The 19,092-nt window shown below is 33.5% G+C and overlaps 1 protein-coding gene across 4 annotated transcripts in view; it reads right to left on the reverse strand.

Annotated features, from left to right (window-relative positions):
* IBTK (inhibitor of Bruton tyrosine kinase) overlaps nucleotides 1-19,092 on the reverse strand; it is a 91,504-nt gene that overhangs the window by 48,960 nt on the left and 23,452 nt on the right. For 2 of the 4 annotated variants that reach the window (XM_030315896.1, XM_030315894.1), the window contains exons 5-16: nucleotides 18,833-18,943; nucleotides 17,541-17,711; nucleotides 13,935-14,052; nucleotides 13,671-13,851; nucleotides 11,331-11,454; nucleotides 9,176-9,353; nucleotides 5,994-6,168; nucleotides 4,163-4,762; nucleotides 2,882-2,968; nucleotides 1,751-1,833; nucleotides 1,629-1,666; nucleotides 1,074-1,170 (exon numbers count right to left, since the gene is read on the reverse strand). In XM_030315896.1, the coding sequence (XP_030171756.1) occupies nucleotides 1,074-1,170; nucleotides 1,629-1,666; nucleotides 1,751-1,833; nucleotides 2,882-2,968; nucleotides 4,163-4,762; nucleotides 5,994-6,168; nucleotides 9,176-9,353; nucleotides 11,331-11,454; nucleotides 13,671-13,851; nucleotides 13,935-14,052; nucleotides 17,541-17,711; nucleotides 18,833-18,943 (1,963 nt within the window). Of the gene's footprint in view, nucleotides 1-1,073; nucleotides 1,171-1,628; nucleotides 1,667-1,750; nucleotides 1,834-2,881; nucleotides 2,969-4,162; nucleotides 4,763-5,993; nucleotides 6,172-9,175; nucleotides 9,354-11,330; nucleotides 11,455-13,670; nucleotides 13,852-13,934; nucleotides 14,053-17,540; nucleotides 17,712-18,832; nucleotides 18,944-19,092 lie in introns of all 4 variants that reach the window. The other 2 variants (XM_030315895.1, XM_030315893.1) reach the window with 1 other exon arrangement.

Genomic DNA, 19,092 nt, shown 5'->3' on the forward strand with positions numbered 1-19,092 from the left:
GGAGAAAATATTTGCAAACCATATCTGATAAGGGATCAATATCCAATATATATATATAAGAAACTCCTACAACTCAATAGCAAAAAAAAAAAAAAAAACAACAACAAAAAAAAAAACCCACAAATAAACTCAGCTAAAAAATGGACAAAAGAGCTAAATAGATATTTCTCCAAAAAACACATACAAATGGCCAGCAAGTACATGAAAGGTGCTCAATGTGAATAATTATCAGAAAAATGCAAATAAAAAGTGAGAGGTGCCCTTACACCTGTTAGAATGGCCATTATCAATAAAACAAAAGATAACAAGTGCTGGCAAGGATGTAGAGAAAAGGGAACACTTGTGTGCACTACTAGCAGGAATGTAAAATGTATAGCCACTATGGAAAACAGTATGGAGGTTCCTCAAAAAATTAAAATATAACCACCGTATGATACAGCAATCCCACTTCTGGGTATTTAGCCAAAAGAATTGAAATCAGAATCTTGAAGACATTATCATGTTCACTGCAGCATAAATAATAACAGTAAGGATATAGAAATAGCCTAAATGTTCACTGATGGATGAATGAATTTAAAAAAATGTGGTATATACATACAGTTGAACACTCCATCACACCTATGACCAAAAATACTTTGTAACTAAAACATCAGTGTATTGCTTGACAAAGTATATAAACACAATCTCTTCATAAATTTTGATTCAATTCTTCGTCTAGTTCTTTTCCCTCAGATATATTATCACAAGGGGGAAAACAAACAAGAAAAAACTTTGTAAAGTGTTTGTCAAAACCATACTCCATATCAGCAGTTCCTCATCTCAATCACATAAGTAGTAGTGTATGAAACTGTTCAATCTAATCTCAACCATTATATATAATTCTTGTAGAACTCATTTTCACAGAGGTAATGAAAATTTTCTTTATCCACTCCTTTACTATTGGTAATCATCCCTATTGCTTATTCTAAATTAAGCCTCTGTTGATGGCTTATTTCAATTAGATTAAAGATTCATGTTGATTTTGCCATTATTCAATTATATCTTAAACATCTAAAATGTCCTCTTATGAATACCTTTTATCACCACAGCTTCATCAGTATAGAGGTAGTCCAAAATAACTTTCAGTATGTCAGAATGTATTGGCATTTCCAGAGCTGTACAAGTGGAAGCCTAAATAAAGTAAAATAATTAATTTTAAACTACAAAAAACTACATTCTGACTGGTACAGAAAATTCTGAACAGGAATTACATCAAATGCAAAAAGAAAAAACAAAAAAAACATTTATAAAACACAAAGCTAAAATGACATACGTTTAATTTTAAAATGCCTTATAACATGGAGTAGCAAGAAAAATTGAAACAAAAACCAAATACACTGGTATTCCAAATACACGTCTAAATAATAAAGGGGAAATTTTGATTTAAGAAGCCTTTCTGCAATAAGTTTTAATTCTAAATGCTGCTATTTTCCAGCAGGCTTCAGCATAAATCAAGTTTAATACAAAAATAAAATTAAGTTAAAATATCAGGCTCCCATTTTAAATTTCTTTAGTATATTATACTAAATATATAGGATATATTTTAAAAAGTGTGATTACCAGCCATGTGTTTTCAACTTAAATCTTACCTCAATCCATGAACTACTCAGCATACTATGAAAATATTCTGAGAAAAGAAAAAGTACAAGCTATTAGAACAAAAAACAATACTAAAACCAACAAATCAGGAACTAATAAAAAGTATATTTACCAAGTCTGGCACAAAGAACACACTTATGACAAGGAAATTCCTTTCCATCCACTGATTTCATGGTCACATCACATAGAAACGAACTGAAAAAAAAATTTTTTTAATAGAAGCAAGAGTGATTTCTTTACATATTTAGCAAGTAGAAAATTTATTATAGTATTTGGCTTGATTTTGTCTTAATTAAAGATAGCAGACAACAAACAACTTGAGGGCATACATAAAAATAAAGTACTTCATCTCCTTCCACTGGAGGAAAGATAATAAGGGCCTTATAATAAAGAATATTTAAAGGGAACTGAATACAGATAAATATTCAAGAACAGACTTCTAATTTTCCTTTTTCGGTACAGGCCAGACCAAATTTTAATAATATAATAGTAAGTGACATCATGATCAAAGGTCTTTAAGTCAGTTCCTTTTACAACCTATTCTTTGCTAAGCACAATCTAGATATCTCCATAGTTTCTTTCTCCAGAACTTATCACCTACAAAGTAAAAATACCTAAAAACAAAAACTTTTTTTTTAATATGTATGTATGTATTTTGGGGAGAGCGCAGGTGGGGGAGGGGTGCGGGGGGGAAACAGAGGATCCAAAGTGAGCTGACAGACTGACAGGAGCGAGCCTGATGTGGGGCTCAAACTTAGGAACCACAAGATCACGACCTGAGCGGAAGTCGGACGCTTAACCAAGCAAGCCACCCACATGCCTCACAAAAACTTTTTAATAAATTATATTCTAAATATTTTTGTTATTATTAAAAAACTTATACTAAAGGAAATAATCATAATGATGCAGAGGCATAATTAGTTTGGTTTTAGGGTAACACTATTTCCTACCTATTGAAAAATACAAAACTTGGGCAAGAAAAAATAAAAATTTTTTTCATTTATAATGAAAAAACTGTTAAAAAACTGTTAAAAAAAACTGTTTAAATGTCTTACTGAGAAGTTAATATTTTATCCACTTACCTTAACAGTTCTCCAATATTTCTAGAAATGAAGACTAGTAAAGGTAAAAGGGTATCTATTCACATATTTTGTTTCATATGTCAGTAAGAAGAGCTCTGTTTTCATACTTAGTTAGGTTCAAAATCTAGAGATGAAAAGTTTGTCTTCATTTCCTAACTTACCATTTCTTCTGATTTAGCTTTGATTTGTTACCAGTTTTCTTCTCAATAACATTAATTTTTCCATTTTCAAATCTGACTCCATCTAACCTGTCAAAGAGTAGATAAAAATTAAGTTGATGGACCAAAACGAAAATCCAGCAAATTACAGTACCTTACATCTGAACCTAATTATATAATTTATATCACCTAGAAAAGTATCTCAACAAACCCTACTCTGTGATAAAAAAAAAAAAAAAAGTACCATATATTCTCCTTCAATTTTAGTTCAATTCAAAGTACAGTTGACTCGTAAACAATGCTGGGGTTAGAGTCACCACCAGCACTCCCTCCAAGGAGGTGAAATCTGCATATAACTTTGACTCCCCAGAAATTTAACGACTAAGAGCCTACTGTTGACTGGAAGTGTTCCCAGTATCAAAGAGTAGATCTGTTTGTATGTCTGTGGTTTGTATGTTATATTCATTTACATATTATATTCTTGCAATAATGTGGAAAAAAGAAAATGTTAAGAAAAACATAAGAGAAAATACATTTACAGTACTATACTGCATTTATCACAAAAAATCTGAATACAAGTGGATCTGCACAGGTCAAACCCATGTTTCTCAAGGGTCAACTGTATATTAAATATCATCACTGACAAAAAATATATCAAAATCATACCACAAAGCCCATTAGTGTTTTTATATAGGAAACAAGATATACACTCTTCCTCTGCTCCTACCCCACACATAAGATTATACTTTCACAAGCAATATACATACTTTAAGAAAATCAAGAATTCCAAAGAATCTGGCTTATATGACAAATACTGCCTTAGGCATTTTACACATGCTACATAACAAAACTACATGAGATCACAATTATCCACCCCCCCCCCCACCATTTTCTTTACTGAGAAACTGAAGTTCAAAGAAACTAAGAAATCTTGGCTCCAGGCAGTCATAGTAAAGAGGCACATATAGGTATTTCTAATTCAAAAGATAGTTCTCTTTCCAGCATACCACACTGCCTACCATTCCAGATCCCTGTTATACAAACACCATAGAGAGTTCAAACCGACTAACAGCCTCCTCATCCTTTAATGTTTTAATCCAGTGAGTCCTGCGGAGATAGCTTTAGAAGAAAGGAAAGAAAGAACATATCCATGTACCTCCCTCTAAAAAGGAGGGTTGGGGAGAGAGTTGGGGGAGGGGAAAAGAGGAGTAGACAAGAAAAAGAAGAATTTCTAAAAGAAGGACATAATGAGGTTCAAGAATAGATATTAAGGAGAGGCCATACCTACTACTCAAATTACTGAAACCAAATTTCTTTGCAACATTTTGCAACATTCTTACAGGATCATCTTCCCCAATACTTTTCCCTTTATTGGAAGATTTAGGTTTGCTTTTCTGCTTTTCATTAACTGTGTGAGCTTGATTACTTCTGTAAACTTCAAATGCTGACTTCTGATTATCTTCATGGCAATTCATTTTATTTGAATGAGAATTCAGAGCGCCCTGATATTCTTCTGGTTTTTTGTTTAAGTTCATTCTTGGTGTGAAGCCATGAAGTAAAAAGTCACAAGTATCTGTGTATATAAATTGTAAAAGGTACTCAAACAAGTCAGGATGAACCTTCTCTATCACAAAGAGATGGCATCCTGCAGAATCTTCATCTTTCCGGTAAACATCTGCAAAGTCTAAAGTAGTCCCATCTGAAAGAAACAATTTTTGAAAAAAGTCAGAATGCACTGCCAAAATATATTTATGTGCAGGGAAGATTCTATTGCCAACTTGAAATGTCACATCATGTATGTTGTCCGTTTCATCTGTTTCCCTTAACAGTTTGCCAAACTCTTCAAAAAAGGATGATGAAGATACAGCTGGAATTTCATAAAGGCTAGAAATGAAACAAAAAATCATTTTTACTTTCAAGAAAATGAAAAAAAAAAAAAAAAAGCATCCCTAGCCTCTTCTCCTTTTAAAGTACAATTTCTTTTTTAGTTACAAACTTACGAGACTTTATATCTGGTATTTCCTAAAATATAAGCATACTGCACAGTCTTAGATACTATATTACTCTTTAAAATGTTTCTATTCCTTTTTCTATTTTTCTCCTAAACTAAAATGACAAGATTTAAATTTTCCTTTAGAAGCAGTGTTTTCTATTTCTATAGGGAAACACTAGGCTATAAATCCAAATGACCACTTCATAGAAATTTTCTAAATGACTGTAACTAAACACAAAGAACTATAAAACTAAAAACATCCAAAAAAGGGTACAGTTCTCAACCTTTTCTTTTGTATCCTTTTATTCTTTATCTTTTTAAGTGAAGAAAACCAAATATACAAAGAAATGAGCAAATACTTCAGGTATGATCCCAGAATAGTTCAGAAACTCAGGAAGTAAAGATAAACACACACAAAGACATATAATCAGTCCACAACACTGATTGTTTCAATACTGTAAGAATGTTATCACACCTTCCCAATCCACATTCCACCCTTCCAGGTAGGGGAACCATCCTCCCAGTTTGTCCTGGATTGAGGGGTTTTCCAGGAGATGAGACTTTTGGTGCTTTAAATGGAACAGACCTGGGCAAACCAGGTTGGATGGTCACCCTGCTTCTAGGATTTCTTCCCAACAGTACCCTATAAATATTCATTAAATATTTAATATTTATCTTAACCTGTCATCTCTCTACTAATGTGACTTAGGAAAGATTTGCACTGAGAGTCACACTACCCTACAGATGACTATATACTACCTCTTCTTTTATTAATTTTCATATTCAAGGGTTAGATATTTTTTCAAACTACATAACAAATATTTATATTTCTCAGAATCTGAGAAGCTAGAGTACATCTTAAGTACTACAATATAAATATTGTGCATGTACATATGTATCTTCAGTATTTTCAATAAATATCAGTTTACAAACGAAAAGAAACTCTCATCATTTCCTATAACAAATTCCACCTTTGAGTTATCCAGCTAATATGATTTTATGTCTAAAGTCTCTTCAAGTCTTGGCAAAAGCAGTTCAATTAAATTTGTTCCAGCAGCTACTGAAAACAAAAGAAAGGGATTATTTCTTCTAAAAAATGAAATTTAATATATACAAGTGTACCTTGTTTTAGGATCTGACTGCAGGATTGCAAAGTTGCATCCACTTGGATCTGTGCTGACACTAACAGCTCTATGGGCAAAAGTAAGTTTCTCAAGTCGAATTCTTTCATACACACTATTTATATCAGAGACACAAGACACATCTGATGAGGAATTATGAAGATTTGATAAAATCTCTGCTAAAAAGAAAAATAAACTTTCATTAATGGAGGCTTTATTGAAGCTATTAAAATGGTTTAAGAGTAAAGAAAATAGAAAAACAACTAGAATATGGAAATATCTTTCATATAGAAGTCAGTCCTCTTGAAGAACTATATCCTCCCTCTCTTCAACACAATTTGTACCCTATGTACAGGTATGAAACAGGAAATTTTGGTGAGTCCATTCTCAATTATCCACAATTTCATCCCTTTCAGCAAAAACATCCTCCACACTGCAACCAAAGTTATCTTTCTAAAAAACAAATCTAGTGCTATACTGGCTTCTAAAATTCCTCAGCTTGCATTAAAAATATGTAAATTTAGCATCCTCATAATTTGTATGCTTGTTTGTTCCCCCACTTCCTTCTCCATTCTTCCATTTATTCAGCAAATATCTGAGTGACTACACTGTGCTCCTGTGATACAGTGATCATCAGTCTATCCCTTGTGATACAGTAGTGATGTTAGGCATGTCCCTACCATCTTGGGAGTACACAATGTAGCAGAGAAGACAGATGTTTAAACAAATGATTGTATCATTACAAGTCAGATCAAGGCTATGAAAGAAAAGTATGAAATCTGCATGCAAAGAAATGACTCCAGCTGCAATATGAAGAATGTTGGAAGTAATTAAAAATAAAAACAAAGAGATCATTTAGGAAATGACTTTAATAAGAATCCAGAAAAAAATAAATGATAACACTGAAGTTACTGTAGCAATGAAACTCAAGCAAGTGGAAAGATTTCAGAAATACTTGAGACTTAAGTGAAAAAACTTGGTGACAGATTGGATACAGGGATGGGCGGGGGGGGGGGAGGGGGATGTGAGGTGTCAAAGGTAACCATTTAGTTGGAAAGAAAACATTGCAAAACAGATGTGGGAGCAGAGATCATGAATTCAATTCCAAGGACTTCCAACATTTACAAGTCAAAACCTGCATTTTGGTTACTCTCTCAAATTCACTCTATTTCAGTCTTAGAGGGCTTTCCTAACCTTACTCTGATACTCAAGTTATTTCAGTTTCTGTGCTCTCAAAAAACCTAACATAAATATATTAGTATTTTTAAACTGTAAATATTTATATACATGTCTACTATCCCTACAAACTTATGAGTGTCTGAAAACAGGGGCCCATCTTACATATATTTTGTATCATTAAAGCATAGTCCTATATCTGGCATGTAATAAATATACTTTAAATGTTTACAGACTTGCATAATCTATAAAGAAATAAAATACAACAAATCATTAATCACTCCACTGTGGCTTTATGATTTTGAAGACTGTTTGTAATTGTCTGAGTATAAATGTGCTCTATATATGTTTTAGCATACAATAACTGATTTATTTATTCAACGGATAGTTTAATAAGGGACTACGATCTGTCAGAAAATATGCTGAATGCTAAGGATACAGTAAAGCAGTTAAGGTCCTTGCCATCTTAACAGTCTGATAGGAAAAAAGCATTAAAAAAATTAGTCACAAAGATAAATACATGAAAACAAATAAAAATGAACTGCATAATGAAAATACAAAGGGAATATGAGAAGTGAAATTGGGTACTCTCAATTTAGATTATGGGATCTGTGAAAACATTTCTGACATACAAATTAAGCTGAGATGTGAAAAATTAGAAAAAGCCCTGGGACTACTGAACAAAATTGAAAATCTGAAGGTCAATGTGACTGGAGAGTGGTAAATGAAAGGGAGAGAAATCAAGATGATTTCAGAGACATAGACAAGGGTCAGAGCAAGGGCTGTAGAGGCCATGTTTAGCAAGTGCAGAAATCATTAAAGAGTTTTTAAAAACACAGGAATATTAGAATCAGATCTTAAAAGATCCCTCTGATAATCAGTTAAGAACAGATAAAAAGAAACAAGAGTACAAATAAGGCAACATATTTTTTTGCAGTTGTCCATGTGACATGGGCTACGGTGGGGCCAATGAACTGTGAAGAAGTAAATGTATTCTAGTTTCTCCAGAAGAAAAATCAACAGAGAATAATTATGAATGAAAGAAAAAAGTTGCTAACCTAAGTTAAAAAACAATGCAAGTAATCCAAACATTTATAAATTTATAATCAGAAAAAATTAAGAATGAACTATATAATGAAAAGCTTCTATTTTCAATGGTGGCATCTTAAAGCTATCCTTTATATTCATCAAGGAATGAAATAAAACATCTCTATTTAGCAGCTGTTTAATACAACTACCTTTTCTTTTTAAAATTCTCAATAAATATGAAAACTTTATTCTTCCCATAATTTTCCCTTAAGTCATGAAATGTACTGTTTAAAAACTTTAACTGTATATATACATGTAAAAAAAAAAGTACAAGCCACTCAATTCTCAACGTAGGGAGGAAGAGTAAAAATGGAGCTTGGAAGATGGTTCAAATGCATCTGAGGGGCACCTGGGTGGCTCTGTCGGTTAAGCATCTGACTTTAACTCAGGTCATGATCTCACGGTTCATGGGTTGGAGCCCCACATTGGGCTCTGTGCTGACTGCTCAGAGCCTGGAGCCTGCTTCAGATTCTGTGTCTCCCTCTCTCTCTACCCCTCCCCAACTAATGTTTTGTCTCTTGCTCTCTCTCAAAAATAAACAAACATTAAAAATTTTTTAAAAAAAGAAAAAAAAAAAGCATCTGGGAAGCTGTTTTTTTTTTTTTTTAAAACTTTACACTTCCCTGCCCCTTGAGCCAAGGCTAGCAACAGTGTAATGTTCTATTAACAGTAGTGATCTTCTATTACCGATAGGAAGGAGCCGTGACCTCAAGATCTACTGAGACAGATGAAAGGTTGAAAACTCGATTTAAGTGGACTGAATTCACTCTGCTTACCTGCACACACACAAACCGCAACCAAAAGAGGAGACCTAAGGGTAAAACCTAATAATACTTGTCAAACCTAATGATAAATACTTGCAAAATTAAAAAGTTAACTGAAAGGTACTTTATGTACTACTCATGTATATGAACTGACCTTTCTTTTCAGAATTCTTTCTTTTTTCTTCAAACCACTTCCCTTTAAATCCTTCTCCATCCTGTGTGACAAATAAAATGTCTTTTCTGTTTAAAGCAATATCAGAAATGAACACCTGGCGTGGATAGGCCCATCGACACTGCTTCAGGGAACTGCTGACTGATCTCCAGCAAAATACCTAAAACCAAATTACATTGGAATATAAATATATTCCCATACAGCATTTGAACAACCAAAAACTGAAATCAGGAAAGAGTATCTATAAAATAAAAGTTCTAATTAATGTTTCAATGTTCATTCTTCTATGGAAAAAAGATACTATAAAAATCTATTTTTAAAGAACTGTGTCTTCCAGAAAAAAGTATATCAAACAAATACGAAGCATTAAAAATATTTCAAAGACACTCCTCTTAAGAAGAAGTAATTTTCAGTATTACTTGTTTTTGGCAAACAGATTTGCTACAATGATAAAAAATTATGAAAGCTATATCTTAGATATCAGACTTGTGCAGTACCATCTATTTGCAAGAATGAAAATCACCCTATGAAAACCCAAACTTTAACTCTCAAAAAAAAGGAGATGTATGAATAACCCAATTATAAAACTAAAACAAAATCTTAGAGATAGAAAACTCATAATACAGTTATGGCTTCCAAGTGGTTCTGCAAATCTTAGTGTTCCTGAGAAATGGCTTAGACGCTGATGCTCAGGGATGGAGAAAATAATGAGAGGTGGGGTGCTGAGTTTCACAATCCAGCTTTATCCAGAGCAGCAACTCTTGTCTGCTTTATATATTTGCATTCCAAGAAAGATCTCATTTGAAAAATTAATACTGCTTAGTTTTAGAAGTTCAATCCCCTCATAATTAAAAAAACTAAAACAAAATGGTTATTTTCCAAGATCACTCAAAAGTTACATAAAAAAGACTATACTGATTGATTCCTTCAGAGCTTGGTTTTTCATAGTAAGATTCTAATTTTGCAGAAAGTAAAAATCCAGAGGTATAAACTAGATCCATATTAATATAAATGAAACATATCCTAGAGTCAAATGTTTTTTGTACTATTTTGTGTAATCGCATGCCTCTGCTTCCATTAGTACAAATTAGAACTCTAATTCTAATATACTTCCCTATGTTAAAATGATCAACTATAGGTTTATATCTGTTCAGTACCAGTAGGTGGAGCTTTATGATTAATTCTTCAATTTCAAAAATGTCAAATTTTATAGCACTATGTAAACCTCAGAAAATATTCTCATTGTATGTTTCTACTTCATAAACAAATAACAATCTGTGTTTTTCTAGCCACAGTGTAAAATTCTTTATGTTACTAATGTATACTTTTAATTTAACATTTTCATTAGAGAAATGTACTGACATATTTGAACAGGGAACTAAAATTAGAACTCTACTTAAATGGAGAGAGATTAGAGAATCATCATATAGTGATCTAGAAATACATTATCTTTTATATATGACAGTTACAGCCTCTGAAAATATACATACATTTAAAACTAAATCTGGAGAAGGGCAACTGGGCGACTCAGTCGGTTAAGTGTCTGACTCTCGGTTTCAGCTCAGGTTATGATCTCACGGTTTGTGAGTTCGAGCCCAACATCAGGCTCTCCACTGATGGTATGGAGCCTGCTTGGAATTCTCTTTCCCCCCTTCTCTCTCTGCCCCTCCCCTGCTCACTCTCTCTCAAATAAACTTAAAAAAAAAAAAAAAAAAAAAAAAAAACACTAAATAGGGGGAAAACTTTCTAATTATGCACCAAATTTTTATTACTACCTGTTTAGCTATTACTTTTTTTAAAGAGTAGTTACATATATCGTATCTATTCAACTTGATATCTTTATCAGTACTCAGTATACATATCAAATAATCCATCAAAATCCCGTATTTCCATTTTAAGCACAGTAAATGAAATCTGGAGCTACAGTTTTAACTAATGTTTCACAGGGCAGCTTTGTTAATGTCATCCAACTTTCCCTGAAGTACCAGCTCCATACTAATTAGTACTAGATGTCAAAAAGAGAGAAATAAAGTCAATAGAAATCATTATCATGGTAATTCATGTTCGCATTATCAGGTCCTCTACAGCTATCAACTGAGAACAAAATTACTACATTTTTGCATAAATATACACTCACCCTTCCAGCTCCATCCATTGCAAGAATGCAGATTTTCTGACCTCCATTTTCCTTCAAATTTTCAGGATCAACCTTGTATTCCATACGCCCCCCAGAAACAAGAACTTTTTTCAAGTTTAGTTGCCTAGGTGAAAAAAAAATTCTACATTAATATGTTCTCTAAAATACACATGCTTGATTTTAAAGAAATTACTATTCAAACAATAATCTAGGGTGATTATTGTGAAAGGTAAAGGAAGATGATTTGGACTTTGGTATCCTTAGTCCCTTCTTTCCATAAGTTTCCCCTACATAATGGCCATTTCTTTTTATAGCAAGTCCTTCCCTCCCAAATGCCTCTACCCACACATATACACACATTTGACACTTAAAGCCCCACTTGCTAATGCACACGTTCACTCTATTTTAAGTAACTGATAAAACTAAAAGCTCCTAAGTATATTTGCAATTTAACAGAAATGAAAAACTTTAAATTCAAAATGAAACAAATTCTTAATTTCAAATATGGACAACCCTAAATAGCTACAGCTACCAGGAAAATCATTACTAATTTAATAACACATCCACTAGCCATTCCATTATATCTGCACATGTGATATGCCCATAGTATTGTGTGAAACCTACTGCTAGTCCAGTCATTGTACTCCCTTTCAGATACTTTGCTTGCATTAAGATTTTTTTTTTTATTTTTTACTTTTCAAAATTACTATGTGGTGACAATTTGTAACAAAAGAATTTTCTTAGTTAGAAACTTGGCTATAACATATTTACACAATTTAATGTTATTAATCAATAACAAAATCGAATATCCAAAAAAAACTACCTCATGATCAGAAAAAAAGCTAGTCAATTCCAAGAAACATTTATGTTCACTTTCATGTTTCTAAAACTGAAATATGACCTACAATTAATACCCTTCCAATTGTTACACATAGAAGCTAAATTGTGGCAAACTGATGGTTGACATTCTCTGCTCATAAGCTAATTTCATGGATGGAATCTGTTTATGAAGTACCATCTCATTTACAATAGCAAAGGCACATTTTGTTGCATTTCAAATTAAATGCCTGATTGCTTATTTAAAAGTTAGATGGCGAATCTTTAGAAATCCTGCACACTATTGCTTCCACTAATTGAGCTATACTCTTCCAGGTAGTTGAATTTCATCTTACTTGTTCCAAGATGTATTTCTCTACTTGTATTTATTACTGTAATTATTGAATAAGATAACATATAAGCCAATAAAATATTACTCTTAAAAGAATGTTTTTTCTGAAAGTTGAATACTTTGGAATGACACATGAAATATGTAAAGCAAAAAACTGCTGTCAAACCAGAAATGGATTAATCGACTATATAAGATTGAAAATGTATGAAAAGTAAAGGACTCTTACCATATTAATTTATCTCACAATTGTTTTAATCACTTGCTCCTTACACTGTTCAAGATGAAATCAGAGATGACACCTTCTGGGTATGGCTTATGCATGAAAGATAGGGAGGGAACTCCAACTGGTGGACCTATTGATATTTACACCTTAGTTCTAGGATTCCCTGCTTTACCTGGCTTTTTGATGAGCCAACCAACTGCTGCTAAATTAACTGCATTCTACTAGACTTACTTTCAGTAACAATAGGCTACACAAATATAAAGATAAAAAATATACCACTTAGTTATAAATACATGGACTGAATCCATGGTATATGATTATTTTTTTTTAAATAAAGAAGTACATAACAAAAAAAAAAGGGGGTACACATGAACCAATGATGATTGTGTCACAAACCAAGAATTATGATTAATCTAGTTTTGTGTACCTGAAGCATTAAAAAAATGAAATTTATAGGTCACCCTTAACCATATGTTAAACATAATTCAGAAATACTGCTTTATAATTTACAGAGAATTTTAATTTTTTAATGTTTGTTTATTTTTGAGACAGAGAAAGAGTGTGAGCAGGAGAGGTGCAGAGAGAGAGAAAGAGACACAGAATCTGAAACAGGCTCCAGGCTCTGAGCTATCAGCACAGAGCTGGACATGGGGCTTGAACCCACGAACCATGAGATCATGACCTGAGCCGAAGTCAGATGCTTAACCGATTGAGCCAGAGCCACCCAGGTGTCCCTACAGAGAACGTCTACTACATACATTCCCTGGATGCTTGCCAAAAGACTAAGGTCATCAAATGCAAAAACTCTTTCCTTTCAGTTTTAAATTTTCTCCATTCCACTTTCTCAATCCGACACTTCAGATCATATAGCATAAAGCTGATAATCAGAGTTTTGCTGGAAGAGTTGAGTTATTATTAAAGTGAGATTTCTTTACAGAAATACACTTACTTAGAAGCCATCTTTTTGCACTGATAGTCTGTAAGTAAGTAAATATCTCCCCTCGTGGTAACACAGACTGTGGCCCCATCACTTGCAGCAACCAAAGACAAAGTGATATCCTTATGATGAAGGGCAGAGACCTGACGAGGAGCAGTTACATACTTTTCTCCATTGGGATCTGGCAAATAACCTAAAAAATTGCACAAATAAATCACAAAATATCCACTTTAAGAATTCAATTTTTTTTCAGACATTGTCATCAAGACTTCTTACCCAGTTGTCCACCATTTAGTCCCATAGTGTAAACAGCTTCTCTAGTCCATAGCACTGTATGAAACCTGCCTGCTGCTACTCCAATGACTGTCCTTCCTTTCAGATATTTTGCCTGCATCTATTCAAAAAGACAAGACAGCAGTTTACTATGTATCTATGAACTAGTACAATTTTTACAAGATCCAGTTGATGAAGGTATCAATATATGGCATACTCACCATCAGTACCCCCTCAAGTTCTAATGACAGAATTCACTAACAGATCTCAGCACTAACACTGAGACTCCAACTCTTCTCAGAACACAAGACATTTTGATATAGCCATTTTAAGTCAGCAATTTTAACATATAAAAAATTGGCATGGTATACAAACCAAATCATTCAAACTATCAACCAGCAATATGCAAAACAGGCATTTTCATTTCATCAGAAAATGTAGTACTTTTAAATTTGACACATTTAGGGTCTTTCAATGGCACTACTGACATTTTTAGCCAGATGACTTATTGACATAACATATCATACTGATTGTTGTGCAAATATTGGCACATTCAGGGTCTCTCAATGGCACAACTGACATTTTTAACCAGATGACTTATTGATATAACATATCACACTAGTTGCTGTGCAAATACTGAACCACCCTTGCATCCCAGGAATAGCCAAAGCAATCCTGAAAAAGAAACACAAAACCGAAGGTATCACAATTCCAGATTTCAAGTATATTACAAAGTAGTAATAATTAAAACCGTATGGTATTAGCATAAAAATACTCATGTATCAATGGAACAAAACAGAAAACCCAGAAATAAATCCACAATTATATGGTCAATTAATCTTTGATTAAGTAGGAATGAAAAAACAATGGGAAAAAGACAGTCTCTTCAAAAAATGGTGCTGGGAAAAATAGACAGCTCCATGCCAAAGAATGAAACTGGATGACTTTCTTACACCATAAACAAAAATAAACTCAAAAATGGATAAAAGACCTAAATGCGAGACCTGAAGCCATAAAGATCCTTGAAGAGAATACAAGCAATAATCTCTCTGAAACTGGCCATAGCAACTTTTTTCTAGATAGGTCTCCTGAGGCAAGAGGAATAAAAGCAGAAATGAACTATTGAGACTGTATTAAAATAAGTTTCTGCACAGCAAAGGAAACAATCAACAAAACCAAAAGGGAACCTACTGAATGGGAGGAGATACTTGCAAATGACATATCTGATGAAGGGTTAGTATCTAAAATATATAAAGAATTGACACAATTCAATTCCCAAAAAACAAATGATCCACTCAAAATGGGCAGAAGACATGAACAGACATTTCTCCAAAGAAGACATACAGATGGCCACAGACACATACATAAAAAGATGCTCATCATCAGGGAAATACATCAACACTACAATGAGATATCACCTCACACCTGGAAGAATGGCTAAAAACAAAAACACAAACAATTGTTGGCAAAGATGTGGAGAAAGGGGAACAAACCCTCTTGCACTGGTGTGAATACAAACTGGGGCAGCCACTGTGGAAAACAGTATGGAGTTTCCTCAAAATATTACAAATAGAACTACCCTATGATCCAAGAATCACACTACTGGGTATTTACTCAAAATTTAAAGGAATACATGTACACCCATGTTTATTGCAGCATTATTTACAATAACCAAATCATGGAAGCAGCCCAAGCATCCATCAATAGATGATTATTCAGCCACAAAAAAAAAAAAAAAAAAGAAAGAAATCTTTCCATTTGCAACAACACAGAGCTACAGAGAATAATGCTGAGCAAAATTAGAGAATGACAAATACCATATGATCTCATTCACATGTGGAATTTAAGAAAAAAAATGAGCAAAGGAGAAAAAGACAGAAATCAAGAAAGAGGTTTTTAACTATAAAGAACTGAAAGTCACCAGAGAGGTGGTGGGTGGGTGGGGAGAAGGGTGAAAGAGCGGATGGAAATTAAACAGTACACTTACCAGATTAAAAAAAAAAAAAAAGGAAAATGAAGAAAATGAAAAAAAAAAATTTGACATATTCAGGGCAGCACTATTGACATTTTCAGCCTGATGATTCTTTGTTGTAGGGGACTATCTTGTAAATTACAGGTTTAGCAGTGTCCCTGGACTCTACATACTAGATGTCAGTAGCACCACTCCCGCCCCTACCCACAGTGCAACAACTAAAAATGTCTCTGCACATTGCCAAATGGCTCCTGGAGATGCAAAAGTAACCCCAGTTGAGAATACTGGGTATGTCCATATCAACCCAAAGCTCCAACACAGCCACAAAATGAGAATAAAAACAGAAATAAAATCTACCATTTCTAAAGAAATCTACAAAATGATGAAATATCCACAAATTCCACACTATAGAAAATGGATCTTCCAACCAAAAAGTACCACAGATTGGAGAGTACCTCTATTTCTGAGTAATACTTCCTTTTGATCCATTATTCATCCACAATGGAAAAGCATTAGATTTAATAATTTAGTAAATAAAAAATGTATATCTAATAGTTTTATTTTTTAAGTTTATGCATTCATTTTGAGAGAGTGCCACACGTGCGTGAGGGGGAGGGGCAGAGAGAGAATCCCAAGCAGGCTCTGCACAGCATGGAGCCTGATGTGGGGCTCAAATCCACAAACAGTGATATCATGACCTGAGCTAAAATCAAGTCAGACGCTTAACCAACTGAGCCACCAAGGCACCCCATATACCTAAAAAATTTAAATCCAGAGGATTAAACCAGTAAAGAAATTTAACCTCTGAAATACAAAATTTTATGAGCTGAAAACACGTTTGTTATTAAGTGATGATTCTAGTAATATATTAATTTAGAGCACCACTCCTAGTTCTGTGAACTAGGTCTGTGAAATTGAGCAGTGGTGGCTGTGCAAATGGGAGCTGGAAATTAGAACAAATAACAGTGGCTTTTGAACCTACATCCCCTCAAATAATCTTGCCAGGTAGGATTTCTGTGCAGAGGCAGATTTTCCATGAGGCCAATAAGCTCAGGCTTCTGGGTAACTCATTTGGATAGCCCATTTTGCATTTATAAATTTCATGTCTTTTCTTAAGGACGCCCTCAAAATTATTTGTTTCAAACCCCAAAAATGTGGATCCCCCTCTGTTTGTGAATACTTAAAAAGATGAGCGGTGTCTGGGTGGCTCAGTCAGTTGAGCATCTGACTTTAGCTCAGGTCATGATCTCGTGCTTCACAGGTCCCAGCCCCGCATCCGGCTCTCTACTGACAGCTCAAGGCCTGGAGCCTGCTTTGGATTCTGTGTCTCCAATCTCTCTGCCCCTCCCCTGCTCACATTCTGTCTCCCTCTCAAAAAAAAATAAACATTAAGAAAAATTAAAAAAAAAAAAAAAAAAGCTGAATCAAAGGCAGTTTGGAGCCTAATTTTCCAAGTGCCTTCTTTCTTACTCCAAACAAATGCTAATTTATACTATGCTTAATGACTCCTGTGAAAAATAAAGTATATACCATGGAATATAAGTAAAATAAGTTGCATATCAATATCTTCCATCTTTTTATCCACACAGGTTTTATAACAAACAGTCATCTTGTTGTTTTAAAAAAAAGAAGTTTACCTGTCTGGGTACATTGCAACTGGAAGGTGGAGGAATAATTCCTAATTGATGAAAAATATTTAGTCCAAATGTATAAACACATCCATCTTCAGTCAGTACAACAGTATGATCCTTTGCAGCTGCCACCTGGGAACAATTATGACCACTCAGTCCTTCCACAAGCCTAGGGATCTACAAAATAAAATTAGCTTAGTATAATATATTAGTCATTTATACAAAAATGCAAATAGAATCTGGTGATACTGTATCCAAAATGACAACACTGATAAATGGCTGTATCTATCATAGGTAAACCCTACAATTCAGCAAGGGACAGGTGAGTTTAATAGGATATGGACATTGGCTTATGAGTAAAATACAAAATCCCAGCAAGACATTTCAATAAAATAATTCAGTCCAACAAATGATTTTTGAGCCCTTATCATACACCCAGTGCAAATTTGTTTGGTATAAATAAAGGCAGCTCTTCAGCCAAAGTATTCAAGTATGGAAAAAATAAATAAAAATACAGGAAAATACAGGTGTAAGGAGTAAATGAGTTTTTAAGTATAAAAAAAAAACCAGTCTCTGACACAACATAAATGAGATGATAATGCCTATAATCTCACAGGACTGCTGTGAGGCTTAAGTTAAGGTAATAATACTGCATGAAAAGTATGACTGATGCCTAGAACATATAAACCCTCAAAAAATGGAAGGTGTTGTCATACCTCTCTATTCTTTGTAAAGCACCCTGTAATAGATGACAAATATACCAGTAATCCCTTCAAAAAAAGTTACCTTAAAAATACCTACTGAGGCAATTTTATTGAATGTAATGATTAGCAGGTTTCTTCTAATTAGCACTAAGTTTTAGTAGCTTGAGAGTCAATTTTGTGATTATACAATGAGAATAAGGGCTCAACTTTTAGACCACAAATACTCTGATGAGAAGTTAAAAAAAAAAAAAAAAAACAAATCCAACTACTTTAAGAAAAGCATTTTACAATTAGTCTGGCTTTTAAAATCTCAACTATGGAATTATTTTAAAGCTTATTTATACACTCTCGTCTAAGTATTTGCTATAAGCAAAATATAATTTTTCTATGATGCTTTAGAATTGTGCATATCAAAATCCTATAATTTGAACATGACATATACCAGGAAACTGATTTTTTAAACTATATTATCAATTGGTATATAACTCTGCTTATAGTAGGTTAAAAATAATGTTTTTTTTTAGTTAACAGAAGCTTCCAGTTTATGGAAATTTTCCTGAAGTTACCTAAAATGAGTAATGACATTTCAATTACCAAGCATGTCTGTTCATCTCCATGGCCTAAACGTCCTCCAGGACCATGACCACAGGTATAAACCTGCCCTTTCTGAGACAGAAATACTGAGTGAAATTTACAAAGCACCACCTAAGAGAAAACAAGAGAATATTATTGAATTTCTCTGAATAAAATAGGTTTTATTTTATATAAAAACACAAACTACAGAATATTGCTAACTTTACGCTGGATGATAGGTATGTGTGGATTTATTGTAACTTTTCTCTACTTTGTACATG

The sequence above is a fragment of the Lynx canadensis genome, chromosome B2 (assembly GCF_007474595.2).
Source record: "Lynx canadensis isolate LIC74 chromosome B2, mLynCan4.pri.v2, whole genome shotgun sequence".
In the NCBI taxonomy this organism is placed as follows: domain Eukaryota; kingdom Metazoa; phylum Chordata; class Mammalia; order Carnivora; family Felidae; genus Lynx; species Lynx canadensis.